The following is a 19258-nucleotide window of genomic DNA, read 5'->3' on the forward strand; positions in this document are numbered from 1 at the left end:
AAGTCAGAATAATTTAAAATTTTGTTTTTTTTTTTTTTACTTAAAAAACAGTGCAAACTTTTTCCACAACCTAATATATTCTACGCACGATGAAGTTATTTATTTATATAAAAAAACTTTTGATATGCTATAGATTTCGATGCAATTTTGAAAATACAATTTGATTATGTAACCTTGCGTATAAAATTCAAAGTTCATTCAGCACTGATATATGCACGGAGAAAATTTTATATTAAAAATTACTATGGTATGTAGTAACTGTGGACTATTAGAAACATTCCAAGTTAAAATGCTATGTAAAACTGTAAAAATTGATGTAATTTACATAAAATACGTCAATTACGTCAATTTTTACAGTTTTACATAGCGTTTTAACTTGGAATGTTTCTAATGGTCCACAGTTATTATATATCATAGTAATTTTTAATATACAATTTTCTCCGTGTGTATATGAGTGCTTTACAGCAATGTCAAAGATATTGGATGCGCTTGTTTTAAAATAAGATTTGTTCCATTCTTTGACGCAACATTTCTATTTTTTAAACTGCCTAGAACTTAATATGCGTTTATATGTATGTGTGTGTGTGTGTGTGTGTGTGTCTGTATACATTTGCTTTCAACAGATGATAATATGAGATGTGAATTTGAACAAATACCTACAAGCTGCCGACTAACAATAAGAGGTAATTCTGATATATCGGATTAGGAATTAGGCGGCGCCATATTTGTCCAGGATTTTGCTTCTCTTCTTTTTGTTGCAAAAAAAAATTTTACCCTAATATATTGTCTTAAAACTTGTGTCAATTCGGAGGACGGACCGTTATAATGACAAACTTCTAACTATGGTTTACATGTGAAAATCGACCGCTCGTTATTACTGCTGTGGCAACTTTTTTTATAGTGTCGTTATTTGCTACTTTGTGACCGAGTTAGTACTGTCGCATAGCAACTGTAACAATAGCCTGAAGAGATGGGATTTTATGAGAACTTTCCCCCGGATTACTCGAAAAGAATATTTCACTATGAGAAATTGCTATTTTGTGCAATTTTTATTAGTCAATGGAGAGAAGAAAAAACTACATTTTTCATTTTTTAATAATTTTAATAATGTTGTGACTTTGAAATATATGAAAATAATGAGAGAAAAAAAAATAAATATTAAATAAATCAAGAATTGCAAAAAAAACTTAATTATATATGTTACTCAAGAAAGTGTAAATTTATAATCATAATCTGAATAATAATGATATGTTATGGCCAATAAATTTGATTATAGAACTTTTTTAATTATAATTTTAATAAAACGCGATACTATTTATTGTTAGCATACTGGCTAAAATGTAAAATGTAAAGTTAAATATTTGTAAGATTTGTAATAATATTGTTGTTTAAACTCTAAATTAATAAAGCAGTAAATAATTGACCTGATTACATATTTTGTTTTCAAGAATATATGGACATACAGCGCGAAATATAATATCGACGTAGACCAGAATAATCGTAAATTTTGTCTTATATGTATGTAAGTGACGTAGAGTTATCTTTCGTCCTGCGGTTTTCGTTCCCTCGGTACTGGCTTATGTGTCCCAACACACATCACCCATCACTGTCATTTCTTGTTCTCATTCTCTCTTATGAGCATAAAGGAACTTTGAGATAAGTCAACATCGCGTCACAAACGCTTTCAAGATATTATTATTTGCTACCATTATTTGCACAGAGAAAATTAATTAAATCATATTCTTTACGTAATTACTGCGTAATTTTAAAATGGAAATAGTTATATTATAAGAGAATATTTGTAATTTATTCCACTTATCATTATTTTGTTTTTTTTGTTTCACTCGCTTTTTCTTTAAAAAAAATATAAGCCATATGAAACTATTCAGCTTATAGAAACTAAAAGTGTCTGAAAATAATTCTTAAAACACTTGATATTGCACAATCTTTTGACGCGATAACCGATTTACGTAATATGTAACGATATGGCAGAAATACTGAAGAAATATGTTAACTTCACTCACAGATCTCACGACGCATTTTATCTCGACATTTCGACTTCAGGGAATTTCCGTTGAAAATGTATTTCCGTCTCGCGTTGGCGTGCCAACGAAAATCATCATAGATGAATGCGAATTGTACCCGATGCGTTGCAATTGCAGGTGTTTGTAAACGTCAAAATTGTAGCCGTCAGAAGTTTTCTGCACGGAAACTTTTCACGCTTGAGAGGATACTTGGAGAAAGTTTTGCGTAGCAACGAGAATACATTGGTGGAAGTGTTGCAGAATTTATGAAGTCTCGACAATGTGACCTGATGTTATCTTCGTAAAGATCTTTTTTATAATTTCCGGTTTTTCCAGATCTCCGTATCGTTTCTTCTTCTTGTATAACCATAGAGTTCGATAAAACCTGCTTTTGACAGAAAATCGATTGCAATAAAGAGTGAGTTAATAATACTATTTTAGTAAGTATTACTCTTAGGAAATTGTAGAAATTTCTGACAGAAATTTCTGACAAAACTTGAATTTGATCCCGTCACTGATAAGCATTAGATTTGTAAAAAGTCGACGATAGTATCACAAAAAATTTTATTCCTGCGGGAAAGAAGTGGGCGTTCTGATGTAATAAACTCGATCGATCGAGAGTCAAGTTGGCATCGAAATCTACTTTTAATCTACGAAAATAGTAGATACGCGAATTATTGCTATTGTTTTTTTTATACAATGGCAAATAAATGTCATGAGAGAAGAGAATGAGTGAATAAATATTGTCCTCAGAATAATATCGATCGTTGATAGTATAGTTACGTCACGCCAACTGTTATTAATTTTCCGATATCTGTGGTTTTAAGTACGATTTTGAATTGTAGTTGTTTCACAACCGCCAGTTACACCGCTCACGTAAATTCGTTTATGTCACGGTGAAACCGCATGACTTTTCACACTCTTCGTTTAACGTGTTCGTTGATGTTTGAGTCGAGATAGCAATGTTTGATGAACGGATGTTAAATAGAACTGACATCTATTGCATAACGCATAGATGTTATTTCTACCTCATTCCAACATTTGGATCTCTAGTCACATAAATTTTTCCCCATTTTCTACTTCTTCATATTTATGTTCCAACATTACTGTATTATTTTATATAAAATTTTGAGCACAAATTTAAATAAAAAAGATTTCTTAAAAATTAAATTATAACACAGAATAAGTTTAAGAGAATTATTATAAAATAATTTTTAAAAAATATTATAATTTTAAAATAATTTTAGTTATAGATTAACAAAATATGTAAGAAATAAATATATACATTTTAATATATTAAAATAATAAATAATTGAATATATTTAATATATATATTAACATTATAAGTTAGAGACTAAAGTCGCTAGTATTTAATTGTAAACAACGGGTTAATTAAAACGACCTGACTAGCCAAAATCATTCAATTTATTCACACGACGTTTCGACCATATGGTTGTGGTCCTTTTCAAGTGTAACTATAAAGAAAATATATAACGGATCAAAAATTATATGGATACAATTTATACTGAATTAAACGCAAACAATACAATATAATGTCGTTAAAAAACTAGTCTACTCACACGTAAATTAAGAAAGAGAAGAAAGAATTCAATGGGACATGTTTAAAAGTAGAACTTAATTATGGAACAATTAAATATGTCACTTAGTTAAAATCAGCGGTTATTAAATTTGAGATAAACACAAACAACGAGACACGTCATGTCAACATGAGTTTTTAAACGAAACTGTCAATGTTTAGAAAGAAAAACAGTTCAAACGACCTTTATAATTTTGTCATAAATATTATTTAAATTTTCTTAAGGTATCTCTTTGTAGGTTAATCGTGGAGTTAAATTTCCTGATGAAAAACATTTCAGCTATTTCTCTTTTCTGAATAAATTTTTCATCATTAAGTTCTACCTTTAAACATGTCCCATTGGATTCTTTCTTCTCTTTCTTAATTTACGTGTGAGTAGACTAGTTTTTTAACGACATTATATTGTATTGTTTGCGTTTAATTCGGTTTAAATTGTATCCATATAATTTTTGATCCGTTATATATTTTCTTTATAGTTACACTTGAAAAGGACCACAACCATATGGTCGAAACGTCGTGTGAATAAATTGAATGATTTTGGCTAGTCAGGTCGTTTTAATTAACCCGTTGTTTATATATATTAACATATTATTTATGAGATACACATATATTTAAAATATATAGGTATTTAATATATTTATAATATTTTAATATATTTCAATTTAATTTGGATTTTAATAGATGGAAATAATGTTGCTGAATATAAGAATTATACTTCCTTAAAATTAATATTAATTTAAATTTATTAAATATGTCAAATATTCATGTCAAAACTATCCTTTTGAATGTCGAATATCATCTTATTATCTTAAAAACGCTTTCTATTTGTTCAATATTCGTACACTTACTTTCAATTTTGAGATTCTCGGGCTTCCAATTTTCAGTCCTTCCATCATGGTTGTTCTCATCGTCCGTGGAAATCTGTTTACCCGATGCGCCTGGCACACTTCCTCGGTTTTCCCAAGTTTGCTCGGGCTAAGCTGCCAAATTGGCCGCCATTACTCATGCGTGAATCACAAAAATAAAGCGAGAAGAAACAACGGCGAAAGAATAGTCAAAACGAGAGGACTAAAAGAGTGGAGAAAATAAAAGTTAACATTGCATAACTAGAAATTGAATTATTGTAGAGAAGAAATTATCGCGAGATTATACATTCATGGTTTATTGTACATAATTATTGATATACAATTATTGAGAATTTATACAAGTAAAACAGTACCTATATATAAAGAATGTAGACTCGTTCTTCATCGGACTTAAAATATAATGATGTCTTTTTTCTATCTTGCAAATCAGAAAATTTGAAGGAAATAAAGATGAATTACTTTCATTTGCAAAGTCAACGTAGCTTGAGTGAAATGCAACAATTTCTCGTGTCAAAGTCTAAAATCGTTGACTTACAAAAAATATAAATCATACGTTGGATCGTGAAAGTATCCGTCGGAGATGCATTTGTGACAGATAAAATGTTCCCTTTTATTGTACCGTATTATTTCGACATGTCGACAGCTTACGCGCGTGTTGCTATGATTTCTTCTTTCTTTTTAGTTTCTGTCTATTCTTGTATTTTCAAGTGAACATCGAAAATGTCTTTTCTTTTACTTTAATTTTTTAGAAGCTCTTCTCCGCTATATATTATATAAATAATAATCTAACTTTTCGCTCAGTTATATCTTTTCTGATAAGTTCTATTTCCACAACTTTTATTAAGATACTAAAACAACTTTTACTGGTATGCCGTATATCTATATTATACGCTTGAATATAGTATTATATCATAGCATGAAATAAGAAAAATACGTGCGATAATAAATCCACAATAGCCAGACAGCATAAATAGGAACACTTCGTACCGTAAACAACATTATTAAGTAGTAATGTATGCCGATAGGCAGACAGCAGATTCGCATTTATTGCTGTTGTCAGATTCTAATTTCTTTTGATTATGACAACTACAGGACGATTCGAGATGGAAATACAAAGAAATTCTTGTCCTGCTTAATAATTTATAAAAACAATTGTTATATAATTAAGCTCCATTATTTGTTATCGAATAAAATATATTTTTAAATATAAGAAATAAACATGCATAAAACATTATTTTTTTACATTGTTTCTTGTTAATATTGCGTGTCGTCACCCATATACGCTAATATTTTTAAACACAATCTTTCACCTATGAAATTATTAAATAAAAAATTTCCGTACTTGCATAAGAAATTTGAATCTCAATAACTCTAGCATGTCAAGCGTAATAAATTTGGATCTACATATAATTTATTGACGACATTATTATTACTTAAGTTGTATGAAATTTTTATGCGACAAAATATGTTCAAAGACATTATTTGCTCGCTGGAAACTTTGATGTTCTACCGACAAAACTTTAATAAATCACAATAAGAAGTTGGGTAGTTTTCTCAATGAACTTGGTGTCTGGTTGGTTAATATTTTTCCTGCGCATACTTTCACGTGAACTTTTAATAAAAACCGCGTATATCCTTCGAGCTCTGTCTATATTATTTTGCGAAATATCCGCTTGAGAATATTGCTGGGCTCTTTTGAACATAAGCAACGGAAAATACACTATCTCCTGAGACCCCGATATGAGATGTAGCTGAAACAACGGAAGCGCGATTATGAAAAAGAATGTAGAATCACTTTAAGCGGGATCTAATAATACGCGACCTGGAAAATTCCAGAATATATGCTTATAATACATGACTAGATTTTTTTCCGGCAAGTAACCGAAGGTAGCTGGGTAAATATGTTTTATATAAAATATAAACTGCTCAGCTATAACTGTTGGCTATCCTTTAAGAGATATTGAAATCCTAAAAATAAAATTTTAAAGCATAGGTAAAACTTTATAACACACATATCAGAAAATTAAAAAAAAATCTTGCCAAATTTGTTTAAAATTTGATTTAAGGAAAAACGGATTGAACTTTATTGTATTAATCATAAGACCCAGACAATATAATTTATATTTTCATTCTTGATCCAACCATTGTTTCCATATGTTTTTACATACTTATTATTTTATCAACAGTTTTTATTTTGTAATTTAATTTAAAAATAAACTTTTACTGAAATAAAATACAAACACATATTTATAAATTGATTTTGCGATTGTTGTATGCGTCGACATAAAAAAATAAAGTTGCCTTAGTAGCAGTAATAATAACGTGGTTATTATATGACGCGTCCTCGGATAATCAAACAAAACGAAAGTACGAGGAAAAAGTTTCTCCCCGCGCCGTTGGCAGCGAAATGCGGCTACACTCGCGAAACTTTATTATCGGGTCGACATCGTGCTGAAAAAGCGAAAGCAGAACGATAGAAGGAACTTCGTTGCACGGAAGTATACGCGGTCGCTTTGTTTTCCGTGTTCCGTGGAATCGCGGAAAAGTTTGCTGTAGAAGTTAAGGATGCTCTTGTATATGTATGTGTAGAACGGCTCGATGAAAAGTTAATATGCACGACCGCGTTATGGCATCGGAATAACATAACATGAATATATTAAATGTAATTAGAAATTTACATTTCTTCATATTCATAAATTTTCAATTTAATAAGAATAATGATTTCTAAAATTTTCGTTTTATTTCAAGAACGAGAAAAAATATAATGTTATATACATATAAATGATTCATATCTCTCGAGAAAATTGAAATATTCCAATATTAATTAAATAACAAAGATGAAATTTAGATAATGGTGTAATTATTAAACGCGAATTATATGATTCTCTATTTTTATTTCAAAATGTTATTAAATTTATACAGTATAATATTAGTTATAATTTTGTTTTTTTTATAACCTCTTTTATTAACTATGTACAGGTGAAAGTTTCCCATAAGCTCCTAAAATAATAAAAGCATCTCGAGAGTGCAACACATAAAAAAATATGCGGATCCCATACGCGAGAGAGCGGAGAATTATGTTATAAAATAATTGTATTTTACGAGCATATGAATTATAGAGAGAATTGTGCCGAAAACAAAGAAACATTATTATGATACTGATTGGATGAAAGATAAAATGGGAGGAGAGAGATTCGAGACACAAGAGGATTCGAGCTAAATCTTTAAGACAAAGATACTGCCAAAGCGTGAGAAAAGAAATGTCAAGTTAAGATTTATGGTTTTATATTGATATCGATAAGAAAGGCTATAAATCAGTTATTGTCTGACTTCTGTCTTTCATATTTATGTATCACCTTCTTCAGCATTTCAAGTTATAAATTAAGTATGAGTGTTATAAACAATAAATTATAATTTATTAATAACAAAAATATAAAAATATGTTCTCTAAGTATTCATCAAAAATAATTTTTATTAATACAATATAGCGATTAAATGAGATAATAAAATCTCTCATATAAAAATAATATAATAAAAAATAAAATATAATAAAAATTTATTAGAACATGAAGTTAAATTTTTTTATATTACTAAAATATTATACATATACATATATACTACAAATTGTGTGTGAGATAAAAAAATAGTATTAACATATTATATTCTTCTTAAACGTTATTTTTCTCTGATTTTGAATTACGGTGCTTTCATCAAAAAGGTGGAAATAATTTAGCTAAAAGGTTCAATATGACAACGCGTACGGCTCTCTGCATCCATCGTAGTTCACAATGGTTTATGTCCTGTCACGTCATTTGGCGCAGCTCTATATATCGCACCCAGATTGCGTGTCACGCGAAAGCGTACACGCATACGCTTGCAGGATACGGTTGTATGCGTAAGTGTGAGCGTTGCATACTGCGAGGCATTCTCTACGAACAGGAATGGCACGAGAACGAATGCTGATAACTAAACGTCCTGCTCTTCATTCTTTCCTAGAAAGAGACGTTTTGTTTGAGATTAAAAAAGAAAAACAATATTTTACATCAAAAATATTTTTGATCGAACATGAATTTGTAATATATGTATTTAAAATCGACACAAATTAATTTTAATAAAATAGTTGTTACGTTCCGTGTCAAATTTTTGTATTAAATAGAAAAAAATGAACTTGAGTTGTTTAAGTCAACCATCATCAGAGTTACCGCAGATTATATTTTCCGCAATGTCGCGCTTCTTTAAAGAAGAAGGATATATAAAAGTTATAAATGAATATGTCGCTTCACGTTTCAATTTAATAACTTTAGTTTGATTTAAAATCGTCGACAGTCACATCGAAGAGTTCGAAACGTCGAAGATAATATTTTCAGGCTTTTTCTCTTGGCTAAAATGTACGCGAGAAAATAAAATAAAGAACAAACTTTCTACAGGAGAATAACTTTTTTATACTCATGATGGATAGCTAAATTAATATCATTTCGTTATTTCATGGACAAGGAATATTCACAAGGCACTACAGCGACAATGGTGAGATAAAATTATAAAATTTCGCGTTATATCAGCGACATAGAATAATTACGAATAAATAACAGATTTACAGTCATACAATGTACTCGATCGCATTGGGATGAAAAATATTATTATTTCTGGCAAAATGTATAATTACAAAATGTGGTTCTCGTGATATTTCAACTCCATGTAACGTCGTAAAATTAAAAATTAAAACTCTAATTAAAATATTCTAATTAAAAATGTAAAAAAGCCATACCGAAATAGTTGACAATTAATTTAAATATTATATAAGAGCTTATGATTATGTTTTTTTAATATTCTTAAGAATTAGACTTGTTATGAAAAAAAAATAGGTACGAAAGTGAATTAATCGAATCTTTTTTTACGAATGTCGAGCTTTCAAATTAATTGATTGCCACGCAAATCGGTTTAAGTTACGGAGATTCAGATGGATTTCGCCGTCCGACGAGAAACGAGGTTAACGATTTCAGGGTGAATTTGCCCCAGGTACCCGACACAGTATACTGACTTAAAACCTATCGAGTTACTCGCTATTAAAGCCGCGTTTTAACTACAATGCGCGCACGGCCATCCGGAAGCGCTAATGAAACGCATAATTAACTGTTATCGCCGTCGCGCATCCTGGGACTTTGATAATCGAATTTTCGTGTGATTACACGCGTTTTCCCGTTCAGTGCAAAACGCACATTATCCTTTCCCGTAAGCAAATTGTGCAATTGGTCTCTTGCTGTATCAATGGCGTTCGATCGCACGACATTTGATAGGCGTTGATTAATTGAAATTAAATTAATACAACTTGACTATGTAGGATGAAGCAATTGTATACATGCTAAATTACGCTTATTCTGTAATGCAATCAATTATTACCATAGTAATTTGTAAAATTTGTTATTTCCGAACCACAAAAACACTAAACTATTCTTGCATTTGTTTTCTTTCCATCTTGAAATTACATGAAAATTTATACAAAAATAAAGCAGAAAATCTCTTTTTATTGTATTTGTTAAAGTTTAAAAATTTATTTAATCAAATATATTCCATTAAGTAAATTCTTGCTTTTTTAAAAGCAAAATAAAATTTTTTTACTTTTTGCATATAAAATACAAAGAGAATGGTTATAAATTTATAAGAATATATTGTTAAGCGCGTTTATATTTCTATCTAAGCGGATTCAATAATTTTTTTATAGTAATGGATCTTAAAAAAAATACCACAGTATTTTATTATATTTTATAGCGTAAAATCCAGAAATAGTTATTAGCAATTTTGAATCATATATAATATATACATATGTATATATCATGGAACATTTCAGATTATACATATCATATATATGTACGATTTTAAAAAATAAATTGCAAAATAATTATTTTTATATAATATAAAAAATAAAAACTAACAGAAAAAACATACGTAAAAATATTTTCAATTATATAGGTCTCTTTATTTTTTAGATAAATAAATACATAAAATAATATTTTGACAAATACTTTTACATGAAATGTACAAATGCGTATAATATACGAATGTTTAAACATTTTATATATTTAAACATATTTAAATATTTCGGATTAAACAGAATTGTTCTGCAAGCTTTGATTATTATTAAACTATATTTTTCTTATTAAAGGATATCCTAAAAGATATGCAATAATAATTCATGTTTTTTTTTATATAACGTTAATTTTTAATAGAAATTTTGAAGCTTCTATATTTTGTATTTAGCTCTACTTCTTTATTATTAATTTAAGTTTCTTTAAGTTTTAAAGTTGAAATTTTTTTATTATAATTTTATGATGTTTTATATATATTTATATGTAGCTATTTTTGTGAAAGCTCTCTTAAAAAATTCGCAAATTTAAAATTTTTGTTTCAAAGAATCCTTTAAACTTCAGTGTTTATTGTCATTTTCTTTCTTTTTAATTATAGGCTATAAAGACCTGTATATTACAATACACGTATTGTAAATTATAAAGCTTTAGAACAGTGACGACTAATGAAGCCATTAGCAAGCTATGTTAAAAGTAATTCGTACATCCATCGTATTTGTTCGCATAAGAAATAGCCGAATGGGAGGCGCGTATATTCACACCGAGGTGCACTGATCTGCAAATGGAACGCGAATGCAAGCCTCGTTGAATGGTAAACGGTAGGGAGACGAGTCTAAAGCAGTACATAGTTGACGCGGAGCTCTCGATTTACTTCATGCGACGAGCAATTTGACGGAGTGCGCCATAAAGGGAAGTAGCTCGAGTTTGAGAGAAGGCGTCTTTGCTAGAGCAATTTTGATAATAGCGTTTCGCTCGACATCGTATTATATATTACTGTTGATCATGTCTATTCTTCTTCCAACAATTGTTTTTGTCAATGATATTATTCGTTTAATTATCAGCTAATTTTAATGTGCAAGTAAATGTTAAGTTTTGTAAATTCATAATTTAATAAATTTGTTTATAAAAATTATTCTTGCTTTGTAGTTTTCTTTCTTTTTTAATTACAGTTTGTATTACATTTGAAAAAATATATTTATATATAATAATCATCTCGTATAAAAATTTTTACTTTAAATATTATATTAAAGAAACATAATATTCTGGACTTGTATTAAATAATTAAATAAAAATTAATATTTGTTGAAAATTGTTGAAAATTCATAGTTAAATGTTATTGTTATAGAATTGAGAGAAATTAAACATCTTTGAACAATGTGAGAGGAATATATGGACGGACACCAAACAGACTGGGTAGATTCGGCGAAATTACGAACACGTGGCGAGACGTGAAGCGGGGTAAGTCAGTAAATTACTTTCTGTCAGATTTACATGGTGTATATGGTTGTAATTTTATTTAGAAAATTCTATCATATATAGAATTATGCATGTTAACTTGTATGGGAGGGGGGTTTACGTGATATAAATTTTATATGTATATTATAGACATGCGAATAGATAATTTTATGATTTCTCTCTCTCTCTCTCTCTCTTTCTCTCTCGCTTTGACATTTTTCTTATTATATTATTAAATTATATATTATCACATGCACACTCATTTTCAAATTATTTTATATAAAAGCTTGTTACGTTGTTGCTATTATATTTTAAATAAAAATATAAAATTATAAATGTATGTAGTTATTAAAAACAATAAAAATTTTTAATTTTTGGCAAAAGCGATCTATTTTGGATACATGTGTGCACAATGTAACAAAATGTTATTATATTAATTTATGAATCGCGCTGTTACATTATTGTAAAATATGTGCTCTCAATTTCGGTTTTAATCCAATTTTATACAATGCTTTTTATTTTAATGGATAAGTCGTAGTTTTGATCAAAGGATATTATATAGGAAAAACTACAACAACAGTAAAAATAAATGAGTTTTAATAAATAAAATTCTACGCATGTGAAACCTGGATCTTTCTGAGACGCTATGCGATATAAGCGTTCGAATTTCACCTCACGTACGTATCACATAGTGTGAGTCGGATGACGAATGAGGAACGGAAAGAGCGGCGATCGTTCCGTTCACCGAAACTTCAATTTCCAAGTTTTGATAAATTTCGCTTTTTATGAGAAAAGGGAAAGAGAGAAAGAGAGAAAGAGAGAGAGAGAGAGCATTTTGTTACAAATAAAAATATGTATTTCAATGAACATTTCTGGTTAAAAGTTTGGACAAATTTTGATCTTTAAATAATCTTTAAAATTATGTATAAAATTATGTACATGTTAGAAATTTGTTTTTAGAAAACACTTTGTATTGATCATAACGTTTCTTGCAAGGAGTTTTAAAATATTTACGCATGTGAAACCTGGATCTTTCTGAGACGCTATAAATATTTGTTCTTTGTGATAATGACATTGCGATAGAAAAAAACATGAAAAGTGAGTACAAAATAAATTGAAAGAAATAGGTAGTAAAAAATTAGATTACAGACACTATTGATCCTTTTTATCCTAACATGAGACGGTTAGAACAATGCTATAGAACTATAGAATATTAAGTGGATTAAATCGCCTAAAAATACTAAGCTTTGCAGTGTGTTCTAATTATATCAGAATTATATGTATAAAATATAAATTATAAAAATATGCTTTATATATGTATAACATATCGTGTTATATCATTTTATATGTAAAATATAAGATCATTCTATATAAGAAAAGAATTCACAAACTGTTAGCGTAATTTAAAGCAATTTTTGCGTTCATAATTTTGTTTAAATTATCTTAATAATGAAATTTACATTATATTGATTTACAGTGAAAGATATAAATATCTATTTAGTACGTTACTCATGATGTAAACCTACTTGTGAGAATCAAGATTGAAAGTTATAGTACATTATTTTTTTGATAAGAAAAAAAAATAGATATTAACTCGTTTTTGTTAAAATATAAGTGAAATATCAAGAGGCTAGAATTGTGTGATCGTGATATACAATATGTTAAATTGTTTTTCTAGCGTTGAGCCTGCTGTGCGTAAAGAAATTTTCCGGCAGCGCGACAATGCTGGAGGCGCCGCCTGGAAGTCGCGAAGACCTCGTAGAGGCGGCAAGAACTCCATGTACATCTACTGGTAAGTGACACCGGCGCTTTATCATAAAGTTCGAAGGGAGTTTCCGGAGCTGGCGAAATTTATTAGTTTACGTAAACACGCTCGGGTACGGTCTTACGAGTATTGAAATAAATGGCCACAGCTTGATTTCACTGTACGTTATTGATAGTTGCTTTGATTACACGGACTTGAACGAAAGCGAATGAGAAATCTGGTTAATTAATAACTCTTCCGAGAATATCTATAAAGCCGAGAAACTATATTATCAAGCTGTATTATTGAATCACAATGAATTTATATAGAAATATAAATGCAAAACAAAATAATGAATAAAATTATAATAAAAGCAATAAAAAAAATGATTTATAGCTTAATTAAATTTAAAAATTATGTCGCATTAAAAGAAATATTATAATAGTTTCGCATACATTTGAATAACAAAAGTTATACCGATGTCAGAAATTTGCCAGTAATCTCAATAAAGACAAACTCCTTATCGTGTTTACTCTCTATTCACGTTCATCCTTCAAACTTTATCATTACACCGTGACGGCTATCACTCATCCCTGAAAGGCGACTTTACAAATTACCCTTGATCAGCGTGTAACGAATTACCTTCTCGTTTTATCAGATTGCACTCGGTACTTCCGCTCTCGACGATCGCAATAAATTAGTTGCTTCTTCCACCTGGTAATTACAATCTTGCCTGGTAACATCATTAGAAAATTACCACGGAGAAATATTTTGTTAGGGTCGTTCCTCGATGCATCGTCCTTTGTGTCGGCGTCGTAAAAGCATCGGGGGATGCAGACCGCCGACACCGTCTCTCTTTCTCCCTCGAACCGGTATCGTCGACACTGCCCCAGTAATTGACACCGTTTTCACGGCTAAACCGCTTTCCAATTTTCCTCTTATTTTAACGATGTAATAACTTACCGTGCCTGGCGTAAGTTTAGCCACGGGATGGGTCAAGGGGATGAAAGGCTGTTGGCGGCGGCTACTAACGGCGTTTAAACGTATATATAGAAACATTTTCTTTAGAAGCCGCCGCTGAGATAAGCTCTCATTGGCGACCGAAGCGTAATCACTATGGCTTCCTGAAATAGCGCAACTCCTCGCACCACCAACGCCGAGAGTCCTTGCCGGAGGAGCTTCGATCACTCGTCAATAGTAGAATAGCTTTTGCAAGAATTACGGTCGACGTGTTGCGACGAACTCGGCTCTATAAGAGATTATGACAGATACGTATTAAAAGATTAGAATGATTCCAATCGTGTCCCAATTGAGTCGCAAAAATTATAGGACTTTCAAATTAAATTAATTATTTTTTTAACTTAATAATTTATGGTTTTAATATTATTAAAAAAGTTGGAATAAAAAAGTTAGACAACAGCGAGATAGACTTGCAATGCTCAAAATCGGTCGATTTCTTTCTCGTCACATTTTCAGTTTCCATTTTTCCGCAGCATTCGAGACATCATAAATCTCATAAGAAAGTACTCTCGCGAGTGCTTTTTTACGAACGAACGACGTGCGATGATGATCGAGATGCAGATCGAAAAAATTGGCCCAACTATGGGATAAAGGCGTCTGAGAGTCTCGTGGGACGCGACCCTCGTCATATGTGTGTGTATATTTGTGTGTTGTGTGTTTGTGTGTTTGTATCGCGTGTTCTTGACATAGGATTTCCATTTTTGCCTCATAAATCAAAATGTCGTTGATTTCGCGGTGGTCGTCTGTCCTCCTCTAATCTCTGTTGCAAGTCACCGAGTCTACCGAGTTTGTAGAAAAGTAAATAATAGTCGACCGAAAAATGTCGACATGTTTTAAAGAGCTCGGTCTTAAAAACTTTCGAACGGCTCTCCTCGTCTCTATTCTTTCTTCCTTTCTTCTTTCGCCTTCTCTTTCTCTCCTTCGCCCTCTTTCTTCGTAGCCGTTCCCTTATTCGCGGAGCAATCTAGAAACTTTGGTAATTACGCGGAATTAAGCTTCTTAAAATTTATAATATGATCAGCTCGACACATTGGCAATAAGAAGCAAAACGGGCAAAGTGAGAAATGTAAAAGAGAGAAACGGATTGTTATTTAGGATTTATTTTGAATACAAATAATTTATAAAATATACATATATAAACTGAGAGAATTTCATAGAAATGATGAAATAATAATTATTATTTGCACACTATTATTGTGTAGGTACACACAACTCAATGTTTTACGAAAATATTTACATTATTTTAAATTGTGCGTGTGTATATATAAAGCATACACACGAACAAAAAGTAAATATGATTAAACCGTATGTTATGTTTTTGTCAGTACATAATTAATTCATTATGCTTTCAATAATAGCTCGTCTGGAAATGTGAGATGCGGTTATTTTTATTTTGATCCTTATTGATTCTCTATAATATATTATCGGTAAAAGAAACTACAATGTAGATTACATATTTATATTTTAATGTAATGTAGTTCATTATTGTTTTAATGGCGGTTTTTTGGCGCAGTGCATAATAGTTTATATAATAATATATTACAAAATAATGCACGTTTCTCTCGTGAATTTCATATCGAATGAAGTTATAATACGGAAACATCTACCGTTAGTGGTTTGCGACGAGCGAGTGCGCACTGAAATTAATAATAACGCGCATGAGGGCATCCCACGCGCGTCTGTTGTATTAATTAATATGAAAATCTAGATCGGCAACTGTCACGTCGAGAGCGGAACCGCTTTCTTGTATAATTAATAATAATCCACGGAGCTACCGTAAATGCTTCGTTACGAACTTGGATATAAACGCAGTCCACGTAGAATACAAAATGTCGTTAACGAGATTAAAAGAGATAGAAGTTTAGGCAGGATTTATTAAAATATGAAAAGAACACCTGGCATACGCCGAATATATTAATTACTTTGCGTAAATTAATGCCCTTTCCTCCTTTTGCATATTTAAAAGATTCAAATTTAGGAAATATTAAATCAATTATGATCAAATTAATAACGATATTTAAATTTTATATATTCTGAAAAGAACAGCGGGCGCGTTGAAATTTATAAAAATTTAAATAACTTACAAATTAAGTGATTTGTTATAAATTGATTACCTATAAAATGATTAACAGTTAAGAAGAACTTTGAAAGATTGTTTAAATTTTAGTTAAATTATAAAACATTTAACCAAAGATCTAGAATTTTAAGATTCTAATCTTTGATTTTAATCTTATGATAATCAAAGTAATAAATCCAGAGGAATCACATTAAAGTTTGTGATTTACGCAAATCAAAATACATAATAAATATACTCAATTTGAGTAAATAAATATAGCAATAAATATATAATAAATAAATTATAATGATTTTTAACGTATCATGTATGTATTATACTTTTTCATATTTATTCGCATGAATAACCATGTAACCGATAATGCACTTCGAACACAATTTATCGACGATAATTGACGAAGCAGATTATATATCACGGATCGTGGCTGCGATTACTATCGACATTTTTTCTTTCTCAATATCATCAAGAATTCGATATCGGCTTGTAACGAACGACTCGATCTAATTAAACTTGTTCGCCGAGAGAGATGCGATTTGTAGCGTAAATGTTTGAAAACAAAAGCAATCCATTTTTACTCGATATTCAAGAGCTAATCGAAAATAGTCTTACTAACAATAAGTGTGTCTATTTCTCTTACTTTCCTTTATATCTGTACCAATGGTTCAATAATTACTAGGAATCAAAGCTGAGATAATTTTGGCGACTTGTGATTTAATCAAAGACGATAATGATTTATATACTTATATTTTTTATATTCTTATTTATATACTTATTCTTCATATAAAGCATGATAATTAGCATATTTTCTTTGCTTCTATAACGTTGCAAATTGAAATTAAAAAATTAAAAAATTTGTTTAATAAAGAAATAGCATATATATATATATATATATATATATATATATATATATAATGTTAAATTAGTCATCTTCCTTTCATTTTATTTGAGAACAGAGGAATTTATCTATAATAAGTTTTGTGTGCAAAAAAATTTATTATAACACTAAAATTATGTATTATCAATAGTAGAAGGATAATAGTAGAAATATGTTGGAAGTTGGTAAATAAAATGCTTGAAGTATTACTTATTCAATAGTAAAGTCAACTTTGTAAAGTTGTAAAGCAAACTATGAAAAATTACATAAAATGTAGGAATGTTATGAATCGAACTGAAAACTATAATGTGTTAGCACAATATTATATATCTAATAGATATATATGGTAACAAGTAATTAAATATTAAAGTGTTGTCTTGAGGAGAATTTTCTATAATAATAACAATGTTATATGGTAATGATATTTGGTAATGTAATAAAAATGTAATTTTGATAAAGGCAGCATCAAGAAAGCTTGTCAGTTGATGCTAATAATATAATACATACGTAATCTAAATTAACAAATGTCATTTTGCATTGTTCTCTTTCTACAAATCTTTTACCCGTTTTTGATATAAGATAATTTAATATCTAGTAGATATTAAATTACTTTATGTCAAAAACAATTTTATAATAATTTCCTATATTTACTTAATATTTTTATCAGCTTGTGTTTGAGAAATTTATGGAACTGTCGGCAACATTTGACAAGCAAACAGACGGGAAAGTTATTAGATAATTTCACGCGTTATTACGATGTGCATTCTTCTCTAAAAATAAACTTTCGCAATATATCCGATAAACCGAGTTTCTGTTTATCTGGCGCGATGCTATCAAGCGGCAGCGATGGGGGAAGAACGTGTGTCATGTGCGTGTGGGTTGACTTACTCGGGGTCAATAGAACGCGTTACGAATTATGACATTTAATATCCGAGTCTAGGGACGGGATCAGGCGAGTGTCTCGAACGGTATATGGTCCAACTTGGTTTAAGAGCAAATACATCGAAGTCCACTTCGCTAACATTGAATAATTCATAAAGTTCGACCGATGCCGTCAATGCTGTTCCAATAGCCATTGAACTGTTCATCACGGACTATTGATTGGGGTGCCTGCTTTCCGTTCTCTTTCTGTCATCCACGCGTCAGAGACGAATAACACTTTGCAAAAGTATAACACGTTACGTTAGACAGATCGATCTTTTATCTATAAACTCATTTTATCTTCTATTAGTGTAGTAAAACTCTAATTAATTTTTATTAAGTCTTATTTTATGTAACACAAGTTATCTTTAATGCTGTTCTATTAATAATTAATATTTTAAGAAATTAGAGTTGATTAGAGTTTTAAACACATATAGACAATAAATAACAACGCATATTTTTAATTCTTTATTAAAACTTATATACATATATGTGTGATATGTATTATTTTATACTACATGCATATTGAAAAAAAATAATTTTAGCAACAGAGAGTGACGTCACAAAAGAATAATTATTCCTATTATAATTACACTTATTTAATAAAAAGATATATATATATATATATATATATATATATATATATATACATAATTTTTACAATAAACATTTAAAATGTCTTAAGAAGAAAGTAACAAAAATAAGGATAAAAATAAAATAAATTACGTATAGTTGGTGCTTGTCACTAAACACTCCAATCAGCTTTACGAATCGCGGCTTAACTGATTGCAAAAAAGAGCGCATAACAGGTCGCGAACAATG

General features: G+C 29.8%; 1 protein-coding gene and 1 long non-coding RNA gene across 3 annotated transcripts in view; both read left to right on the plus strand.

Moving 5' to 3' along the window:
- The window catches only part of LOC140663358 (uncharacterized), a 146878-nt gene that overhangs the window by 101028 nt on the left and 26592 nt on the right, over nucleotides 1-19258 (plus strand). For both annotated transcript variants that reach the window (XM_072887448.1, XM_072887438.1), the window contains exons 2-3: nucleotides 11694-11806; nucleotides 13482-13595. In XM_072887448.1, the coding sequence (XP_072743549.1) occupies nucleotides 13526-13595 (70 nt within the window). In that variant the 5' untranslated portion in view covers nucleotides 11694-11806; nucleotides 13482-13525. The remainder of the gene's footprint in view (nucleotides 1-11693; nucleotides 11807-13481; nucleotides 13596-19258) is intronic.
- Nucleotides 594-7953, plus strand: LOC140665973 (uncharacterized). The gene is made up of 3 exons (XR_012046684.1): nucleotides 594-3992; nucleotides 4098-4245; nucleotides 4506-7953. It is a non-coding gene; the product is annotated as an uncharacterized lncRNA (long non-coding RNA).

The sequence above is a fragment of the Anoplolepis gracilipes genome, chromosome 1 (genome assembly GCF_047496725.1).
Source record: "Anoplolepis gracilipes chromosome 1, ASM4749672v1, whole genome shotgun sequence".
Classification (NCBI taxonomy): domain Eukaryota; kingdom Metazoa; phylum Arthropoda; class Insecta; order Hymenoptera; family Formicidae; genus Anoplolepis; species Anoplolepis gracilipes.